General features: G+C 38.2%; 1 protein-coding gene across 1 annotated transcript in view; it reads right to left on the minus strand.

The window, feature by feature from the left end:
- SUGCT (succinyl-CoA:glutarate-CoA transferase) overlaps positions 1-23,654 on the minus strand; it is a 242,816-nt gene that overhangs the window by 38,360 nt on the left and 180,802 nt on the right. Inside the window, exon 3 of the mRNA XM_014957726.1 lies at positions 18,139-18,202. Coding sequence (XP_014813212.1) covers positions 18,139-18,202 — 64 coding nt within the window. The remainder of the gene's footprint in view (positions 1-18,138; positions 18,203-23,654) is intronic.

The raw sequence follows: 23,654 nt of genomic DNA on the forward strand, positions 1-23,654 counted from the left end.
TTCACCAGAAGCAATAGCAGAAATGTTTTATCATACTTTTCTCGTCTTTACTCTCACCAATCCAGGCTTTATTCAGCATATATTAGTACTGCTATGCTTGAGTAAGGATTTTGTGTATGGAAATTCACCTTTCTAAGTTACTGCCTCGTGGCTGTTCATTGCCTTATGACTACTTGCTTCCTCCCTTTAAGGATTTTGCTTTATTTGTCTTTCAATAATGCTTTATTCTTGCTGTCAGTCTCATCTGGCTGTTGTATCACTCTGTTCTTTGCTGCCTAAGGGGTAATAAAATGGAAGGAGAGATCCTTCCATTGGCGTTAACATCCCAACCACAAGCACACAAACTTGCTCTTCAATGGTTTCTCCTAATCTCTTCTTCCTCTTAAGATTAGTCCTTCTCTGTGCCAGCTCCACGTCTTGCTGAGCAAAGGTATACTTGAGAAGGCCAGGAAGTAAGAATCTAATTAATTTCTCCATACTGGGAAGGTAATAAAAGACTGCATTACGCAGCGTGTCACCTCACAACTGCTACCTTTATTCCACAGAGGCTTCCCACCCATTCTCTCTTAGGAATGCAAGTATCAAAGACCTGAAAGCTGAGCCTAAGACCAACTGCAGAAGAACATCTCCCCTGCAACAGTAAGACAGAGTTTGTGCCATTCAGGACCTTGAACACTGCAGCCAGAACCAAGGGGTGAAGCCAATGCAAAATGTCACTGATTGGAGACAGCCTTTAGGACAAGCACAATAAAAGAGGGGGGGGAGAGAATCCCCAAAAGATTGCTTTCTTCTTCAGCTATTTGTACATAAACTGTTCTGCCTGCCCTGTAATTTCTATGACCTCCAAGCCTCCCTAGGATTATGAATACCTATTGTTGACTTAATTGGCAGAATAACAAGAAACATCTGCCAAACAAACCCAGTTTCTTAACCTCTGCTGGTCTTGGACACATTATGACTGTAGGGGAAAGAATAATGCATTTTGTCTTTATGAACCAGCCCAGACCAGATGCTTTCATAGTTCAGGGAGCCACTTCCAGTGCACTTCAGAGAACCAATCATCAACAGAGATTTCACAAAGGCTGTCTTGTTGTCAGGTGCCCATCTCACATATCCCATGGAATATATCCACGATCCTAATGCAAGAATGGAAGGACGGAATTAAATTGATGAAACAAAAGGTCTTTCTTACTAAAAGTCTGGAGGGACCAGGGTGGACTCACAGGAAGACAGAAGGTATAAGGAAGATGTAAATGAAGTTGTTTTAAAATTAGACCAGAATAGAATAGAACAGAATATTCGAGTTGAAAGGGATCTACAATAATCATCTAGTCCAACTGCCTGACCACTTCATCTGGCTGGTGGAGGACTGGATGTGCTGGTTGTGACTCTATGGAGCTGGACTCCAGCAGGCTACTGATGGGCAAAAGCCTCATTAACACATCTCTCAGGCTCCACCCCTCATGCTCTGCTGCCATCAAATGTATGAAAGAGTGAAGGTCATGGTCAGGTCTTTTGAATTTAGATTGCAGAAAGGCATCATTCAAGCAATACAGGTTTCTTTGTCCACATCATATTCTGGATTTCATGGCATCCATGAGGCAGAAAAAGCTCTATCTCATGGTATAGTTCTATGGCTCCTATACTCCCTGCCAGCTGGAGCTCTGACAGAAGAGATACCTCCTACATCAATAAACCCTGCATGAAGAACTGCAGGGTAGAAATAGGTAACACAACATCAGGTGGAGCACCTTAAGTTTCTGCTCCAGTTTGGAAACACTGGAGCATGCAAATGTTCCTGGAGGCATGAGGAGATCACAGGATGACTATGAACCTTCTAATCCAAAATGACAGTATATATGGCACTCTGAGCATGTCCTGTTGCACAGGATCTCCTTCAGGAGGGCATGGGCCCACATTACAGATGTCTGGGAGAAATCAAAGTTACAGAAGGGAAATATACCAAAGAAACCTGGGTGGAGGTAGGGGCGATAAGCTCTAATACACAAGATCAGAAAAAAAAAATATGAAAAAAAAGCATAACTTTAAACTTAGTTGCTTGTTTACTCAGATAAAATAAATTTCAGCATCATATAGATAATATAACCACAGTACACAACATATATGGCTTAAATCCATCCTTTAGGCCTATGAAGTATGAGTACAGAGGAAAGAAGAACTGGTCGGATATATTTTCTCATCTTTGTCAAATAGGTGCAATAGCATTAGAAAACACAATTTATGTCATATCCTGTACAGTGAGTGGGCACATAAGAGTGTTAAGTACTCTGGTGAATGAACACTGTCTTAATAATTTGCCTTTTTTCCTATTGCACAGCTCTCTTACAGCTACATGGATGTGAATCCATTCAATCACCTTGATTTTTATTATAGCCTGAATGTTACCAGGGGAGCCCACCACTGGTAATTGAACTTTATATCCATTATATCTTGAAGTTCAGGACAAAATTGCTTTCTCTGCCAGCACGCCTCAGTCATTACGTTTCAACAGTTGCAGCATTTAGGCAAAACTGGAAATATGAGACTGGCAGAAGAAGCCAACTTCTAATCAAAAGCCCTAAGTCTTTCAAAGGCTGAGTTGTACCCCATTTACATCTGCACCCAGAAACAACTCCTGAATTAAGTATAGTCACTTTCCTGCCTGGACTGGTGTCTTTGGCCCATAGATATTTCTAGTTAAGTAACTAAAAGCAGCAATTAAGTGGAAATCAGCTACTATCCCAGTATGATGAGCAAACCAACACGCAGTCCTTCCTCCCCAAAGTGGTGGTTCAAACGCCCTGGTAACTGGAAACAGGATTTATTTCTTTCTACAAAATAGGAGGTGGTAATGGGTACACTACTAAAATATAAAAGTAAATTTTAAACTACTAAATACTCTTCAGTCAGAGACATTAAGTACTAGAAGACAGAAGTTTCCTAAATTATGCTTTTCAGTCTTACCTCTTGACTTTTTAAAGTGCCTCTACAAACGGATCCTCTTAATATCTCTGTGTAATTATCAGTCGATACACTACAAAGTGTACCATGAATTGGAATGCTTAAATTTTGTCTTGCATACATTAAGTTCCATATTTTACAGCACATTTAAGTTGATTACTGATCATTACTTCTCATTAATTACAGTAAATTTAGAAAAATTATATGACAAAGCTCCTGAAAATAGAACTCAAGTCTTCAAAAAGAGCAGAGCACTTTTACTGAGGACGTGCTTTACTGTAAATAAGACAACATTCGTTTAATTCATTCATCTCGAGTTTAAAAATTATCCACAACTTTCTAAGGCATTTATCTTCAACAATGTAATCGCCCTGAATCATCAGAGCATATGAATTCCCTGAATATACCAAATATTTGAAATCTTACTCATAAAGAAATAATGATTTTTTTTCCTGTCTTTGACATCACAGGTAACTATAATTACGAATAAATACCACCCAAAGATGAGCAAATAAAAAGGCAAGACACACCAGGGCTTAGCTCTCTTTTCACTTAAAATAATTTCCTTCATAAAACACTTTTTTGAAAAAAAGAAAAAGTTAATATTTTAAACACAAAATATTCAGACTTTTGAATTTTCTGAATCACCTTTCCCAATAAATTAGTGCACCGAAATGACATAATTCTTCTTTAACACCAAATAACCTCCATGGGTATCAAGACTGTAATGTCCTATAACAGTATAGAGTATACATTCATATGTGATATGCAGGTGTAATATACATTTATGTTCTAGAAGTATAATGTATTATGTTTCATGGGAGCTGGTGCCCAGTATAATATTGGTTTCACAGAATCACGGAATTGTTGGAGTTGGAAGGGACCTCTAGAGACCATCCAGTCCAACTCCCCTGCCAAAGCAGGGTTGCCCAGAGCACATCACTCAGGAGCATCCAGGCGGGGCTTGAAGATCTCCAGAGAAGGGGACTCCACACCCTCCCTGGGCAGCCTCTGCCAGGGCTCTGCCACCCTCACCCCAAAGAAGTTTGCCTTCTCTTCTCCAGGCTCAAGAGCCCCAGCTCTCTCAGCCTTTCCTCATCAGAGAGATGCTCCAATCCCTCCATCATCTTTGTAGCCCTATGCTGGACTCTCTCCAGCAGTTCCCTGTCTCTCTTGAACTGGGGAGCCCAGAACTGGAGGCAGGATTCCAGTTGTGGCCTCCCCAGTGCAGAGCAGAGGGGGAGAATGATCTCCCTCGACCTGCTGGCCACACTCTTCCCTGTGCAGCCCAGGATCCCATTGGCCCTGTTGGTCACAAGGGCACATTGCTGGCTCATAGACAGTTCACTATCCACCAGGACCCCCAGATCTTTCTCCTCAGAGGTGTGTTCCAGCAGGTCCATCCCTAACCTTTATTGGTGTCCGGCATTCTTCCTCCCCAGGTGCAGGACCCTAAGAGTTTCCAAGAGTCAGATAAGACTTAGACTACTAGTTTCAAAATACGTTCAATGAAGCATTTTGATTCATGTCCAGGTACACCTGGGGAAAAGAATACCAATCTATGAAAATTGGAAGTATATGCTAGGCCTCACAATATAGCAACTGACTGTAAACTTCTCTCATTACAAAAAAAAAAAACAACAAAAAACCAACAACCAACCAAGACCTGAGGACATCTGATAAAAAAATCTTGAAAGTAAATGCAAATTCATGGAAATGGTAACAGAATGCTGCGTGGAGGTTGGTGGTGGGTGATGCTGCTCTGAGTGATGAACCACTCGGCAGTGAGAATCAAAAAGTCATATTAAACTAGCAAATGTGGTATTGTTTGCTTTTTTAAAATCAACTGGAAGGAAGGTTCCAAGGCATCGCCACGCTAGCCAACATTCTGAAATATTTAAAATACATCGAAACAATGACTCTTAGAAGATGAATAGTTTCATAGCAAGACACGAAGGGTTTTCTACTAAATTCTCAGCTACTCTTCCAATTTCTCCTGTCCTCCCCCCACTACAGTGTCAGTATTAGAAGTAGTACATGAAGGATGGGTTAAAAAAGTATCTTTCAATCTAACATTGCCACGCAGCTATGCCAAAGTCACACTTTACTCAGGTACTCTCACAAAGCTCTTTTTAAATTGGTGAAAGCTAGAGCATGGTACCTGAACCTATGAGGAGCAAAAGGACACGTCAACATTTTCTGATGTTTTTTATCCCAGGAAATCCAAGCAAAAACGAGGAATAGAAGGGCAGGCTATTAAACCATGCAACATGGTACCTGAACCTATGAGGAGCAAATTTTCTGAGTCAACATTTTCTGATGGTTTTTATCCCAGGAAATCCAAGCAAAAATGAGGAATAGAAGGGCAGGCTATTAAACCATGCTTTCATTTTTTAGATAAAACAACTATTAAATCCTACTATGGGGACATTGATTTGTGAGTAGTTAAGAAGTCAAGAAGCAAAGATCCCCTTTCAGGAATTACAACGCTACTCCTTATTCTAGAGATCCAGGAAGGCAGCAAACTCAACACTACCAACACAAAAATCTATGCCCCAGCTTTATCTGCTCTATTTCCCTAAGTATGAATAAATGTAAAAATGAGACTGTTTGCCAAACCAGCTTAATTTACCAAATTGACTGACCCCAAAAGTGTTCCCCACTCAGAGGTGAAGACCAGATTTTAAAATGCAGGTGTATTCAAAGGAAACAACTGAACTGTACACTCTTCATTATTCACCTAAATACCTGGTTTGCACATACGAAATAGTAAGTGATACATTCACCTGACCAAGTATATAACTCACTGCATCATTAAGGAAATATCAGGTAGAACTGTACAGAAAGTGATCACGTTTGCAAAGCTTTTGTTTTTCAAAATGAAGGTAAGCACTTCCACAAAAACTTATATCCCAAGAGACAAACCACACATGAAAACACAAAGTTTCTAATCATTACTTTGTCTCAGACCAAGACTCAACTTGACCTATTATTTTGAAGTTTTCACTGAACCTTAACCAGCATTTAAACATAACAAGTACTACAGAGCTTCTGAAATTCAGAATACTGGTTTGACTAACCTTTGATACCAACTAGCAAGGACCACTTTAAGGAGAGGAACTCTCTGCATCACCTGGTGCTTGCAAGGCCACGGTTCATTGTAGTCTTTTCCTGTCACCTCCTTCCTCAACTCATTCCCCATGTCTTCTCATCAGCACGGTCCTTCAGTGCAAGCCTCTTCTTCTCCACCCTGACGCCGTTAAAACACCAGTTTCTTGGCCAAAGCTGTTAAGATTTTGCACCTGTCTATGGTGAGCTTTGAGCCCAAGGAATGACCACTGTTCTCCAGCAGTGCAGTCCTGCGTGCTGTAGGTCCTAATTTATTTTCTCTGCTACCAGCACAACTCATTCTGATCCCTGGCACAACACAGATACCACTGATGTTTCCAGGGCAGTTCCACCCAGCTGTTTCACTTTAGCTTCTCAACCTCTTAAGGTTCAGGTGGCTTAGAAGAAGACATAAGATTGTGCTGGGAGCCCAGCTGATGTTTAGGTTCTGGCTGGGGAATGAGACCTTAAAGCTCACAATCCTTCTTAAATGAAACCCATATTTGAAGTGTGCCCCCATCATGAGTATTTTTTTCCATTTTTAAAGGGTGTGTTTTCCAAGGAGACAAGTTAATTTCAGTAATCCAAAATGGTTCAAACCAGGTGACAACTGAAAAAACATACCATGTGGACGGTAAGCTAAGGAAGAAATGGCTGCATGGCATCACCAGAAATAAACCTGGCTCGAAAGAAAAATCACTAGCTCAGCTCCAGTGGAAAATTTTGCTACCCAGTTCACCCAGAAAGAGAAAGCCATTCCCAAATGTAACTCAGCAAATTACAGGACAGTTTTCATCACAGATGCACTCATAAAGGAATCTAAATTTCACAAAGCAACGCAGCTTGATGTTTTAGCACTAATCTTCTAATTTCTTTAGAATACTATCGAATTGCAATGACTTTATACAAGTTTGTAGAAGTCTGTCTGTGTTCGTGGGCTGGGAATAGCAGACGTGTGCAGGCAGTTGTGCTTTCAGCATGTGCCAGTTGGACAACTGGAACGGGGTATTTGTGCACGAGCAGCTTTGAAATCTTGTTTGCCCCACATGTTTGTAAGTCGTCTTCAACTTACAACCGCCTCTCGTCACAAATGTGCCTCATTTTATGTTCCTTGCGACGTTTCTAAAAACAGCTTGCAAATAATATTAAAAAGCTTGCTCTAATCTGCCAGCCTCTGCCTCATTTCATCTCTGCATCCAGTTCAAAACCCATGAGGAACGCTCTGCTTACACACAAATCAATATAAATGTTTTATTGGCCTGCCACAGGCGCAATCTCTAAACAACTTTAATTTAAAGCAATGAACCGACACCAAATTTTAAAATTCATTAAGTTATCAATCCCTTTTAATAGAACAATTATCTGCTTTTTATATGGGTAAACTGTTTTTTATTGCTGTGTTCAGTCCAGTTTCAGACAGCCAAAGAAATAGGGATTCTATGTTTTCTTATTAGGGGACTGTTCCATACCTTAACAGACTCCGTGTCAGGAAGATTTTTCTAATCAGGTCTCAACCCAAGACCTAGTATTTTCAAAAGACCTTGGATTAAGCTAGTTCACATCTGTTCTGTCTTGGTTTAAACCTTTTTACACCTTTTTTCACACGGTGACAGGATGGACAAGCTAGTTTTATTTGGAAAAAAAAAAACAAACTCAAGAAACTTTATGTCTAGCAAAACAATATTTGCAAATTTGGATCAAATTTGGTGAATCATATCAGCCAAGTAAAAATCTGAGAATAAAAATCACATCATAAAGCATTTGGAAAAACTCTCAGCAATTTCCCACCCTCCCAGAATCCCACAAGAGATCCAGAAGAGTTAGCAAGATGGCAGGTGGCAAAAGAGGTGGCAGCAATGCTTTATTTTTGATAGCCAAATCGTTAAGGCAACATTTAGAATTGCTTGTTTTGAAGGAGGGCTTCTTTGCAAGGAAGATCTGCCAGTGAATATATCAACACTAATAGCAGGCACAAGTTTTTGAATAGGTGAAGAGGTTGTTGGATTCAAATTTACCCAATCAAATCGTGTCTTCATTAATCACTTAAATGGAGTTAGAGAGATAAGCAGCATCAAAAACTTCGCTCTCTTTTCTATTCATATTAGGGGAAAAAAAAAAACCCATATCTGAAGAAAAATAACCTGAAATGCAGGCACTTAAATGTAAGTATATATCTGGAAATAGTCATGCTGACAGAGTCTTCAGGAACGGGTAAACTGTTTTTATTGCTGTGTTCAGTCTAGTTTCAGACAGCCAAAGAAACAGGGATTCTGTGTTTTCTTAGGGGACTGTTCCATACCTTAACAGACTCCGTGTCAGGAAGATTTTTCTAATCAGGTCTCAACCCAAGACCTAGTATTTTCAAAAGACCTTGGATTAAGCTAGTTCACATCTGTTCTGTCTTGGTTTAAACCTTTTTACACCTTTTTTCACACGGTGACAGGATGGACAAGCTAGTTTTATTTGGAAAAAAAAAAACAAACTCAAGAAACTTTATGTCTAGCAAAACAATATTTGCAAGTTTGGATCAAATTTGTGGAATCATATCAGCCAAGTAAAAATCAGGAAATAAAAATCAGTTAAATATAAATCTCAGAATCCCACAAGAGCTCCAGAATAGTTAGCAAAATGGCAGGTAGCAAAAGAGGTAGCACCAATGCTTTATTTTTGATAGCCAAATTATTAAGGCAACATTTGGAATACCCAGGACTCAGATCCAAATCACCGTTCTTGTTTTGAAGCAGGGCTTCTTTGCAAGGAAGATCTGCCAGTGAATATATCAACACTAATAGCAGGCACAAGTTTTTGAATAGGTGAAGAGGTTGTTGGATTCAAATTTACCCAATCAAATCGTGTCTTCATTAATCACTTAAATGGAGTTAGAGAGATAAGCAGCATCAAAAACTTCGCTCTCTTTTCTATTCATATTAGGGGAAAAAAAAAAACCCATATCTGAAGAAAAATAACCTGAAATGCAGGCACTTAAATGTAAGTATATATCTGGAAATAGTCATGCTGACAGAGTCTTCAGGAATAAATTGGCAAGCAAATTAGACGTGAGCTTGAAATGCAGCATGACAGCTAAATAGATCGATGTAATTTTTACTGCATGGGCAGACACCTCATATCTATAAATTAGGCAACAGTGGTCTTTTTAAAAGAGATTTTGATGCAACACGGGATTAATTTCTGGGCAGAATGTTACTAGAAAGAGCTCTGGGAAGTACAAGGAAGAGGAGTAAAAATAATTGCAACTTAAGAGAACTTAACTATGTCCTACTTCAGGAGTTACAGGTAAAAAAGTTAAATAGATGTGTATTTACTAACCTAGAACAGGTACATGTTATATACTGGTAATAGGCTCGCAATCAACTGAACAGTAAAGTTAACTGTAGAAGTCTTATTTTGCCCCTCATTTCTACCCAATTCCATAGCATCAAATTTCACATATTGTCATTATTATAATTTAGTGGGAAATTAGCTTATTTATGCTCTGTAGTTGCTTGTGAATTCTATTATCTCAATGTTTTCGATGAAGAAGTGAGAAATGTTATTTCCTGGGCTAACGGACTTGCTCAGAGTCAGGCAGGAGGTTTATGACGCTCTTTATTCAACTGCAAATTTTTCCTGTCAATATGCAGTACACAGACTGCAATAAAAAAGACAGAGTTAAAAGCTGCTGCACTTTGCTTACACAACACACCTGAAAAGACCTGGACAAATTACCCAACACAGTTTGTTGAAAAGTCATCGAGGTGTGACTTCTGTCATGTAAGTACTTTCACGGGGAGAAAGCAAAAGTTAAAGCTCATGGAAGACATGAAAAAAATATTGTTACTCTATAAAACTAGCTAATGTTGTATTAGAATCACAGCATGGGCTTTTTAGCAATGAACCTGAATGGGCACTTAAAAAAAGGGGCAGATATTTGAAGAATTTTTCATCTCTTGAGGACTTCTGAATAAGGCAAACCGTAGTCAAACACACATGAGAGGAGTAAATCAATGAAATTCTATGGCCAGAAGGCAAACTACATGATCTAATGGCCACTGCTGAACATAAAATTGTTCAGTCTAGTTTCACAGAAAATAGTTTAAATCCATCATTCTTTCCATTCACAGGGAGGCAGGGCTTGGGTTAAGGCGACAGGGCAGAAACACAACTGAGGATTAGTATGCTCAGTATCCCAGGGATTAAGTTAAATTGTCTAAATGTTTAAAACATACTTCTACATTTAATGAAACCAAACTTCTTCAGCTGACAGTAGATTCCTTTTCTTATCCAGTAATTATTAAAGATCATGAAGATATACTCACAATTTATGGGTGTTGAAGTAATTTGGCTGTTTTACAAGGCACCCGAGGCACGCAGATATATCTGTGCAATCCCACACCCTGGACTGTGAGAGCACCTGGCTGGGCTTGTTACAGAATGAGGGTTAAAAAAGTACTTTCTAAGTCACTGGGACAGACACAGAAAGAAGTGGAAAACATATTTAAGGAGAACAAAAAAAAAAAATAGTTTTAAACAAAGCTGAATGACAGGACTGTCACCATTGGTGGGAAATTAATGAGTTTATTTGGCTACTCAGCTAATAATTCAACTTTTTCCCCCGCCATGTATTAGAAAGGTGATACTGTTCAGTTTACTCTTCATAAGAAACTATTATGTCTAATTTAAAGGAAATCTGAGTACATCTTAGGACACATAGAGGAAAATATAAAGAAAACATTCTCCACTGAGTAGATGCATAATTACCGACCACCACTCAGCAAAACTTTGGGCAGCATTTTACTTCACTCATTACACACAGAGTAGGAAAATGTCCCCACTGTCAGGTCCTTGAAAGAAACACGTGAGGCAAGAAAAAACATCTCTGATTGCCACAACGCCAAGAAAGACAGGAAAAGAAAATCTAGGGTCTGCTGGGGAGGATAATCCAGCTCAGACACCCAGAGCCACAGCCCCGAGAGCCGCTGCCTGAGCAACACGGCGCTGTCAAGGGTCTGCTGGGGGAGGATAATCCAGCTCAGGCACCCAGAGCCACAGCCCCAAGAGCCGCTGCCTGAGCAACACGGCGCTGTCGGTCCCGGTTGGCACTGTTACTCAGGGACTCTGAGCCTGATGGAAAAGACTTCCACTATTTCTTAGTTTTCCCCCAAAACTGAATTCCCAGAACTAGGTAAGAGACAGCTGGCTTTTCTTCCTGCAAACATTAATTTTAAAAGTATCAACTGCAGCTCTAAGACCATTCCAGGAGGTATAGCAAATTTTCGAATACACAGGGAAGAAATACTCTGGAAACATATGACCAAAGAATGAAAAGGTTTGTTGTTCAATACTTTACTTCAGAAGGAACCTTAAAAGATGCCAAATTAAAGTATCATTCATTAAAAACATAGACTAGGCCTTTTCTACGTAATCCTGGAGCTTGTAACAAGTTCCTTGCCATTCCCACCATCGCTTTTCTGCTTTTGCAATCAGCAAGAATATATTGTTTATATATTTATTAAGATTTTTTTAAAGTATTTTGAAGATAGCTAAGTGAGCTGTCGTACATCATCTCTGCTGAGTTCCTGTAATGGTCTTGAATTCCTCAAAATTGAAATCAGCTCTGCGAATGTAAAAGACATAAACAGTCAGCCCTGATGACTAAAAAAGGCGAATGAGGTAACAGTAACGCCGGTGAAGCTGTTTGTCTCCAATGTACCATAAATAGTGAAGTGAAATTAAAATTTTTCAATCAACATCAGTCAGGCACATGCGTGCACGCACACACACACGCGCATATGAAAAAACCTGCCTGATGAGAAGCAGACAGGATCAGGAGTTCAAGCAGAGGTTCTTACAAAACAGCAAAAAAAAAAAAAAAAAAAAAGAAATAAAGAAATTGTTGGGATTTTTTATGTTGTTGTTGTTGTTCCTATATTGTGGGATCTCCTCACTACAGGAAACGATGGATCCGAGTACAGACTTCCTTAATTTCCTGCGAACTTCCCCTGTGCAGGAGTCACTTTTCTCTCCCATATATGTAGTCCTACTGAAGCTTCCCCCACTACACTTACATTAAATGATCAAAAAAAGATAGTAAGTATCACGAGCAGCCGTATGGGCTCACTGTATTTAAATATATTGATCAAACACATGGAGATATCTCACTGATATTTGATAGCTGGTCTTCCTCATACGTGCAGAAAATAAATATGAATACATGCACACATAATAAATAGGAAACAAAGAATCACAGACCTTTAAGATCATATACATAGAGTTTTCCCAAGAACTTTTTTGCTTTGGAAATCAAATATTTTTCAACTATTTTTCAAACTGCAAGCGATCAGTAAGGTGAGACACGGAGAAGTTATGAAAGAACTCTGCGGCACAGTAAGGAAGTCCTATTAGATTTCTTGCCTCTTCGTCTTCTTCCTTAAAATCATTCTTCTAAGAGATTGATCGCAATTAGTCTCCATGGAACCTCAACACCATTTAATGAATCATACAGCAGGAAAAGCCTATCTCTGAAAAAAAATGCCTTTCCTGTTTCAGTAGTATATTTGTAATGCGCAGTGACAGGAGAAGACCGGAAAAAGGGACATTTCTCCCGAGTGGGTTGATTAATTAACATAGATTGCCTGAACTCAGTCCAAGAAATCTATGCCAAGGAGGAATCCTGTACTGCCTTTCCTAACCGAGCTTGGAGCAGCCCCCCAAACACATTATCTCAAGAGCACAGAAGGAAATCACGAAGCCAGGTATGAAATTGGCCTTTCTGAGCAATAAAGACATCCTTGATGCAGATCATGGGCCAAAGGACTGAAATAGTGTTTATCAACTCAGGAAACGGGGATGAGGAGGACGCACAATATAAACATTATCAAAACTAAGAATAGTTGTTTTGTCTGGAAGAGGTGTTTTAGGCTATTTCTACAGTTATATTGTTTCCTGTTTGATGAGAGATGATTCCGAAGAGTAGGCTTATATCCAAACTCCCAATTCGCTAAGGCTTAGAAGGGGTCAGAAATGAGGTTTATTACACAGAGGTTCCTGCTAGTTAATAAATTCTACAAAGGTTAGTGTCTTAGGGACAGCTGAATGCATTGGTTTTTTTCCTTTAAAAAAAAAATATATATTACAAACACTCTGTTGACTACAAAAAACAACCGGCAGCTTTTGAAAGTCAACATTAGATACTAGATAAAGGAGAAGTTGGGAATACTATTGAGTTTCCTAAATCATATAAAATAGATGATAATGGAAAAGGTTTGGGCAAGACTGCATTGCACCCATTATTTTTTTCCTCAAAAATCAGTATGGGTTGGTAGCCATTATGCTCCATATTGCAACTCAGAATAAATTACTCTGTGGGTCCCAGCAACCCACATGCTACCACCCTTCAGAAAAGTCCATTACTCTTTGACAAAGTAGTTCAAGTTCTGTGCCATCCAGCATCATCTGCAATCTGGCACTCTATACAACATCTCCCCCCTATCATTTTTTGCCCTCAAAAGTACTTTCCACATTCTACATGTCCCATTTTCTTAAACTATGTCATTTCTCCTTCAGATCTCTATGGGAAGGTCTAAGCACAACAGAGCAGAATGAGAGACACTGAGGTTAATCACAGAAGAAGAACATAATCCAAGTTGGAAAGGACCTCAGGAGGTCTCCAGTCCAAGTTTTTGCTCACATCAGGGTCAGGTCTGAGGTCAGACCAGGTTACTCACAGCTTTAGTTATTTCTTGAAACCTCAAGAACAGGGCCTTCACAACCTCTCTGGGCAACCTGCTCCACTGCTCAGTCCAAGTTTTCGCTCAAATCAGGGTCAGGTTACTCACAGCTTTAGATGTTTCTTGAAGACCTCAAGAATAGGGCCTTCACAACCTCTCTGGGCAACCTCCTCCACTGCCTGCCTGTTGTCATGATGAAAAAAACTTTCCCAATATCCAGTTTGAACGTCTCTTGTCTCTCATCCTCCCACCATGCACTGCTGGGAAGAGCCTGGCTCTTCACGTTGATAACCTCCCTGTAGGTGCTGGGGGGTTGCTGCCAGCCCCCCCTGAGGCTGCCTTTTCCTCAGGCTGAACCAGCCCCTGTTCCTCAGCTTCTCCAGCTGAGAGACAAATCAGCTCTAGAATAACTTCACACCATGAATATACTGATTGGTATATGTGAAATATTATCCCAATGAAATCACTCAGCTACTACAGAATTTTCTTTAAACATTTTTAAATGTTTTCTTAAACATTTTCTTTTAAACATTCATCTTCACATTTTTCTTTAAAGCGGTCTTACAATCTTTTATACAGTCACTCTTAGCCAGACATGATGAATCACGGAATCATGGAATTGTCAGAGTTGGAAGGGACCTCTAGAGATCACCCAGTCCAACTCCCCTGACAAAGCAGGGTTGCCAAGGACACATCACTCAGGACGGCATCCAGGTGGGGCTTGAAGATCTCCAGAGAAGGGGACTCCACGACCTCCCTGGGCAGCCTCTTCCAGGGCTCCGTCACCCTCACCCTAAAGGAGTTTTTTCTCATATTTGAATGGAACTTTCTATGTTCCAGCTTGAGCCCATTGCCCCTTGTCCTATCACTGGGAACCACTGAAAAGAGTCCGGCTCCAACATCCTTCAACTCGCCCTTTAGATACTTATAAACATAAATAAGGACTCTCAGATCCTTCTCCTCAGTAGTGCTTCCCAGAAGATCCATCCCTAACCTGTATTGGTGCCTGGGCTTCTTCCTCCCCAGGTGAAGGACCCTACATTTGTCCTTGTTGAACCTCATCAGGTTCTTCTCTGCCCAGCTCTCCAGCCTGTTCAGGTCACACTGGATGGAGGCACAGCCCTCAGGGGTGTCAGCCAGCCCTCCTAATTTGGTATCATCAGCAAACTTGCTGAGGATACACTCTGTCCCCTCATCCAGGTCATTTATGAATATGTTGAACAGGACTGGGCCGAGTATTGACCCTTGAGGGACACCACTGGTCACAGGCCTCCAACTTGACCCCACTCCATTAATTAGAGCCCTCTGAGTCCTGTCACACAACCAGGACTCAAACCATGAACTCCTTTTTTCACATTCATTCTTGAATCTAAGATAACTGGCTAATAGTAACAGCAGTGTATATATGCAAAGACATTTTTCAGTGAATACTTCAAGCAAGAGATACCAAAATACAAGGTCTGTATCTTTCTTACCATCAGTACACATTTTGAAAAGAAAAACAAACAGGTATTTGGTTTTTAAAATGTGACTTCTCGCACTCCAGTTGCACCAGTGCCTTACAATGTGTGCACATTATATCTCAGGCTGGGAATTATAAAAAAAGGCAAGGGGGAAAGCATTGACTAGGTATGGAAAGAATCGACGTCAATAACCATATCACAAGATATTGAACAGGTATTCGTTTTTTAAAATGTGACTTCTCACACTCCAGCTCCACCAGTGCCTTACAATGTGTGCACGTTATATCTCAGGCTGAGAATTATAAAAAAAGGCAAGGGGGAAAGCATTGACTAGGTATGGAAAGAATCGACGTCAATAACCATATCACAAGATATTTAAGCAAAGGAGGGTTATGAATCCCAAGTCCAACGTTAAAAACGCAGCCCACGTTAAAGTCAATGGCAAGATCCCTTGGAATTTCAAGATCCAAGATCTACCAGTGTGGATTCATGTACAGATCCGTATCCACTCTCAAAGTGGGGAGATGCCTGGAGAAGGATTACTCCAAAACAATATGCTAGAGACAGACGCCAACCAAGATACTCAAAGCTGAAATGTGCCAGCATGTTCTCATTCAGTAAATGTATGTCACTACACTCACAACTTTACTTGGCAGCCCACGTCTGACCTCTGTCAAGAGCCTCAAGTCTAGTGTCCAATTCAATTACTAAAAGACACATTAAAATCTGGCTTATACGCTTAAGAGGTAACAGTCATTCGATTTTATTTTGGGATCAGAGTCTCCATAGCCTCTTTCAGAAGAGACATTTTTAGTCTATTCAGTTTTGACATTCACATTAATATCTTAAGCAGCCTTGAACCAGAAACTGAGAGCTTAGTAAAGTTGTTCTCTACCAAATATAATATGTTCAAATATAATCATATTGAAAAAAGTCATTACTATTTTAAATAGGCATTGAGAAACAGTTTATCGACCAGAGATCTTCTCTGCACACTCTTCAGACATAGCATTGAGCAGGACAATTCAGGGTACTCCCATTACCTACCATCAACAGTGGCCAAACTCACTAAAGAACTTTAATTTTGGGACAGAGTAACACACTGTCTTTCAGTGATATCAATAGGTCCATTCTGCTCGCGCTGAAAGAGTGTCCTTCACCCTTCCCTCCCCTGTTTCTCCCCTCCTTGTCCTCCATACCAGGAAAGGAAGGAATTCTCCTTTTCCTGCTCAAATATCCAATAATCATCTCAGCCATCTGCTTCAATACAAGAAACTCTTCATAGAAGCCATCTAAATGGCAAACCATTAGAGATTAAGATGATTTATTTGAGTTTAGTGCAGTGTCACTGGTTTAATAAAATAAAAAATAACTAAGGATTTGGGAAGTACTATGGCTTACCTATGTAAAAACTCCCTCTCTTGCCAATACATTCTATCGCTGCTGACAGACATTAGAACATTCCTTTCATCTCCTTCCTCTTCTTGCAGTTTAACCTATCCCCTTAAGGAGTATTTGCTTTCTCTAAGATAGATTATACATTGTATGCAACATGAAAACCTTAAGCACTTTCTCTACCATCTGCAAGGCTTTCCTGCCCACTTCTTTAAAAAGAATTAAACCAAAGCCCTTATTAGTCTCTTCATTTTGGATAAATAAACCAGGATTACTTTTCCGTTAGAATCTAAAACAAAAGGATTATTATTTCAAGATATGTGCATCTAAATTAGAGAAGCATTTTTGAATGCAATCAACCAAACATCCAAGCCTAGTGGGACCAAACGTGGAATGCAAACTGTGATAAAGAGCAAATATGAAGCATACACATACACAAAACACCCCCTCTATTCATGCAGAAAACATGATCTAATATGGGATTGATTTCTTTCAAATAATTCTTTCTGCATCCCAGTGTGATTCCAGGATGTGCAAATTAAGATAAATTTTATGGGTCAAATTCTTCTTACCACTACATGTGCTTAAGTCAACTGAAATTGATGACAACTGGATGCTGTGTCAGAGGGTGGAATTTGGCACAGAAAAATCACGATGTAAGGAGAAGATGTTATAAAAATAAAAATGACATGGTGCTTTGAATGAGGGAGGAAACAATCCTCCATGTGGCTTGGGAGAGAGAAAAGCACAGAGAAGCAGAACAAGTTGACCCAATAGCCACCAGATTAACAGATAAGGCTCAGTTGTCAAAACAGAGCCAACTGCAAGGATCTGAATGAGAGTTTTCATCATGGCTCTAGATGGACCTAACCCCATTCCATAACTAACTCTAATGGAAGCAAAGCTACACGAGCTCCAATTCCAGACCCACTTAGAGCTTAAAAGAGGAAAGACTAGTTTATTACTTCTGTATTGTTTGCGAATCCAAAATAGCTATTTAAGACTTCATCATTGCAGAGCTTCATGTCTAACCTTATTAAACAAAATAGTGTGATGAAACCTTCAGTACGAACTTCCCTCCTCTTTTTTTTTCTTTTTTTTTTTTTTCCAAAAGAAATGTCCCTAATAGAAGCCTGTGTAACTTGCAAAATAGGCCTAAATCAAAACCAGATTCTCATATTCGTGTAGATGATTTAGCAGTAATATTTCTAGCAGTGGGAGTTTGCAAATATTATCAAATCCATGTTCATGCTTTATGACAACTGACCGATGAAAACCAGAAGCTATTCTGACACACACATTTTAACCCATTTTTTCTGCTACCAGAATGAATATGAGCACAAATGTCTTCCTGGTTAAGCTTTTGTTCATCTGAGTGAAATGTGAAGATGTGTCATGTCCTCAGCTGAGTTCCAGAACTACTCAGGATGTCATGTAGCATTTAATTTCAAGCTCCATTTAGAAAAAAGAATTAAACATCTAACCTGGAACAGCTATCCTCCCAGCTGTTGGATGATTCATTTCCATCACAAGTCCATTGTGCAGCACCTAGAAAAAAAAATACAAAACAAAACATGTATGTAATCAAAAAATATAATCAGATCCTATACTCAAAAGGAAAGGAGAGATAAATATTATAATGTTCTTTCACTGAAAATCTGAAAAATACAAGGAGCTGCAATTCAAGCAATTTGTTTAATTTGTAAAAGTAAATCCCTGATGTTTGACACTGCTCTCTACTTTATGCCTCTAAATAAATGCTTCAGTAAGACTTTACAACTCTAACATAACTTTAAGCTCTTATATCCAACATCAAACATAAGAAACCAAGCTGCAAGCATGTCACGCTTTCAACCACAAACACGCAACTAGTACCAACATGAAACGAGAATTAAAACCTTCGCCCACTTTCACTTTTAATCTGCAATATGTATCGAAGGCCTATACACAACTTATGCTCTAGTGGTTTCCTTTCACTGTTACTCATTTGCTTTTGAGCTTGTGACTGATCACACTACGAAACACTGTCTTAGTAGTTCTAAGTTCTAAGTAGTTCTAAGTTCATTTGGGAAATATGCCCTAATTTTGATGTTATTTCTGTTCTTTCGAGTGGGTATGCCACACTTCAGCTCCGTGGATATCTGTATGGGATGACTGATGCTTATTCCTCACAAAACACTGTCTTAGTAGCTTTCGCAAACATTCAGGAAATATGCCCTAATTTTGATGTTATTTCTGTTCTTTCGAGTGGGTATGCCACACTTCAGCTCCGTGGATATCTGTATGGGATGACTGATGCTTATTCCTCACAATTTCTAGTTCCCTCTTATTAACCTCAACCAGAAAACAATGTAAATACCAAAATTCTCAAGTAACAGGGAAAAAGAAATTCGTAATAGCAAAGTCATGGCTACTGTTAATAACATTCTGCATCCAAAGCCAACATCAATCTTTATCACATCCTTACTGATTAATCTCCTAACTTCTAAGACTGTTATCCTAATCACACAATCAGAATTCTTAAAAAATATTATTTTTTTATATGCAAAATTATTTGTATATACAAAATTACTATTTTTTTAATATACAAATAAAAACCATCCCATTAACAGTTTTTCACAGCCAGTGTAACAATCCAACACAATATCCAATATTTTCATATCCTACATAATGACAAAACTGCAATAAATATTGACCTTGCACTACGAACATCACCAGCAACCTTGACTATTAACGACAGGTGTTTGCCTAATTATTCTTGAAAATTTCCAGTTAACAAGATAACAATTTTCTTACGCAGTCCGCACCATATTGTCTATTTTTATTGTTAGAAATTTTTCTCCTAATACATTACCTAAACATCTTTATTCTTGCCTTTTCCCCAACTGGACAAAGAAAACCAATCACTATCATCTTTATAACATTCTTTTACATACTGGAAGATTGTAATCACATCCTCCCTTGGTCTGCTCTTTTCTAGACTAAACAAAACTAATTCCTTTAGCCATTCTTTCCAGGTCAAATTTTGTGAACCTTTTATCTGTGTAGAATAGCACGCTTTAAAAATTCTCATTCCTGAACAGGTGATGTCAAAAGGTCAGGTCAGCTTTCTCCGAGCTTGTGGGGTGAGCCTATTTAGTTGACATTTAGAAATCCAGATATTTCCGATAATAGATGCTGGTGGAATAACGTCTATTCACTGCTCTAATTGTTTGGCGCGGTACCAAATCATTAGGTCTATTTCTCTTTTGGAAGGTTAAGGCCCATTTTGGTAGACATTCACGGAAGGCAACCAGAATTTTTTTTTTTTCCAAATGACAGAATTGGAAAATGTAATTGCTTGTTTTAACCCATATTTAGAATCTTTCCAGTTACGCCCTTAATCAAACAGTAATGAGTTGGGCCTCCTTTCTCCGTAACTTACATACACTTGGCTTGCTTTATGCATTTAATTGATTATTTGTGACCTAAATGCAAGAAAAAACACTTATTTGAACTTGAAATCAACAGGAAATTCAGGTGTATAAAGACTTCTTTAGAGGGCAAATTAAAGGCTGTAGCTTGAAATGGCACCATTTGGTTAAAGAAAAACATACAGATTCTCTAGCAGTTACTCAGGGCTCCAAAAAATTAATGCTTTCCTGTGTTCGGCATCTCTAAATTCTTATTCTGGTATGGCAGACATATTACTTTGAAAACATTTCCTTTTGTTAGGCTCAAATTCTATTTTCTCTTACTTTTACGGAATGAACTACAAGAAACCTGCAGTATCTTTGAGGATCACCAGTCCAACTGCTATTTTAAAATTTTATTTTACTTATTTATTTATTTATATATTTGTTTTATTATTTAAAAAAATAATTTTAAAATATTTTAAAAGAATTGCTTAAGATCATTTCCCCTTACTTTACGGAATGAACTACGAGAAACCTGCAGTATCTTTGAGGATCACCAGTCCAACTGCTATTTTAAAATTTTATTTTACTTATTTATTTATTTATATATTTGTTTTATTATTTAAAATCCAACTGCTATTTTAAAATTTTATTTATTTATTTATTTATTTATATATATATTTGTTTTATTATTAAAAAAAAAAAATTTAAAATATTTTAAAAGAATTGCTTAAGATAGTCAAGCTTCCTTTCCATTTTCATGGTAAGTACGGTGTTGATTTTACCTCTCAGATACATTATTTTCTTGAAAACACAGCAGTTGTCATCACTGTTATTACTCTTATTTTCTACAATTATGAAGCCTGTATTGGTATACTCAGTTCCATCTTTTCTTTTGAAGAAAACAACCCCCAAGCAATGAATCTGGTCAAAGACCGTGTTTTTTCCCCACAGCAGTAACCCTGTTTGAAAGAGCTGTGTAATTTCCTGTTTCATGTGTTCCACTATTAGGATTCCTGAAAAGAAATTGAAAAAAACCAACTTCACTGATTGCTCCTCATGTGCATTCTAGGAACTATGAAGGAAACAGATAAGATTATTGCATCCCAGCCTTTGGGAGAATGCAGTGATTACGTTCATTATCATGAAAGACAAGGGAAGTCTGAGAAGAAAGGAAGAGACAGAATTTGAAGGACTTGTTCATTGCCTTGTACTGCTCAAATGGTCATGATCCCTCTGCTGGGGTAGAGTCCTCTATCCCCTCTGTATTCACCTTAGCTCAGCATAAGGAACTGATGAATGAAGAGGATGATGTAGAAGATGATGGCCAGCAGTAGATCAACTTTTTAATTATTTTTTTTTTCCACATGGCTTTGTTTCCAGATTAGGAATCCTCTATGACTAAATTATCTACTACCATTTGAGATTGTGTGAATCAGATTAACGTTCGGGTTGCATTTTAAAACTGACTATAAGGAGTTCATTGTAAGGGATCCAGAAGCACAGTCTTCTGTCTTTCAGTCATAACCTTTTAAGCCATTTCATTTTATTTCAAATATATTCATCTTCTAGATGAAAGAAGGAACCCCCCTTGTCTGTTTACCAGTTAATGAAAAGAAATCCTCATTTCACCATGTTGTAATCTTATCTCAACCATTAGTTCCAGCAGCATCCTGCTGTTACTTGTGATGCATTCATGTAGAACTTTTTTTTCTGTTTTTTTTTTTATGTACAAACACTGGCACTTAGAACTGTAAAGGAAAAAACTCTCCTATTTGCAAGAAAGAAAAAATTACATAACATGAAATAGCAAAAAATCTCTGCATTTTACTGAAGTCAATAGAAGACAGACTTGCCCTGATTTGTGCCATCTGTTACAATGATTCAGCTTTTGCTACATAATCTTTTTTTTTAATTTGTGTTTTTTTGCAGTTTGAATTTGAAAAATTATATAGATATTATATATACAGTGCATAAGATACATAATTATCTATCATTAGTTGCTATAATTCTGCTTCAGGATTATTTATTGTATATGCAGACAACATCAGATTTGCCCATGTTACAAAAAGAAAATATCGTTTGGTGATGGATAAAAGCAACAGAACTCACTATATTTTAAATTTATTTAGCCAGCATAGGTTATTACATGACTTTATTGAAACGACAGCAAATAGAACAATTCATACGGTTATGTCTTCAGAGAATAAAAGAATTTAATTAAAAAAATACTTCAATATGATTTTCCCAATACTATATGCAAGGAAGTCCACATAGAATCTTTTAAGCAAAGATCTTAACGTTTTACTTGTGTAATGCAAACCAAGGGTAATTTAATATATTTCATCATCTATATTCTCAGTTGTTTCATCATTTCCTCTTAGCCTGTCATGAGAAAAACTATGGAGGATACTTACATCAGTTCCTATGAAGCTCACAGTAATCCAGATATAATAACCTGAATGATTAATTTTGCTCTTTTCCCTAACGTGGCTAATAACTGCAAGTTTAAAAGTGGTTAAAAGTTTTGTAACAGGCAGAGTTAAAATCCCTGAGCCATCTGCTTTCACAAGGAGGATCAAATATTAACTCTAGTTACTTCTTGCATTCTCACCTTGTTCAAAACAATTATTCAACTGACACGGTTTTCTGTGTTAATATTTATGTTACCAGTGGGCATGTTCAGTTCAATACTGTCATTTTTCTTTCAGTATTTGAGTCTCACTTAAAAACTAAGGACATATGAGGAAGAAAATGAGAAAAAAGAATGAGCTTCAAAAGAAATAGAATTATGATATAAAAATACAATATGGCTGCAGAAATAATTTTAAATTTCATCTTCATGTAAAGGACTTGCAAGACTGACAATCTAGATTCTAACAGGGGCTTTATTTATGGCCACGTGGGACTTAAGACTCTTTCTTTACAAGATCCCATGGCACATACAGTGGTGCAAGACCCCTTTTCAACTTTCACAGATCCTTCAAGGAAAAAAGTGAAACTCATTTTTATATGACTGCACTGTTCCTTAAGGTAATAAGATTTACAGACTATTAAGGCATATGGTGGCTTTTTTGGGGACTTATGTGTGAGTACCTGTTTATCTATCTAAAAAACAGCTAGAAAAACTATCATCATACACGGTGATTTAAAGAAATCTGTTTTTTCATGGACCCTCCACAACTTGTAAGATCACCTGATGCTTGACGATGGGTCCCTTAGTTGATAAATACAGTAAGAACACATACACAAAAGGGTTCTTCTGATCAAAAGATTATATAGCAAAGTAACAGAAGTTGTGAAACAGAAATTAATCATGAATATTATTGTTAACAAGCATTAATCTTCCCTGCATCCCTCAAAAATCAATGGCTCGCATGCTAGGGAAGTAAAATACTTTATTGCATTATTGATGCAGCGGCACAAATGGCAGGTGGGAGAACCAGAAACATTCTGCCTTTTTTTTTGCAGGGATAATGGGGTGTTTGGCCACCTATTAAACATCTGGCTAATTTTGTGATTATCATAAGGGTGGTTTCATACCGTGTTAGTTCAATTCAGCTGTAATGTAACCCACTATACACGTAACCAATCACCCAAGACAA

Source organism: Calidris pugnax, unplaced genomic scaffold (assembly GCF_001431845.1).
Source record: "Calidris pugnax isolate Ruff unplaced genomic scaffold, ASM143184v1 scaffold222, whole genome shotgun sequence".
Taxonomy (NCBI): Eukaryota; Metazoa; Chordata; class Aves; order Charadriiformes; family Scolopacidae; genus Calidris; species Calidris pugnax.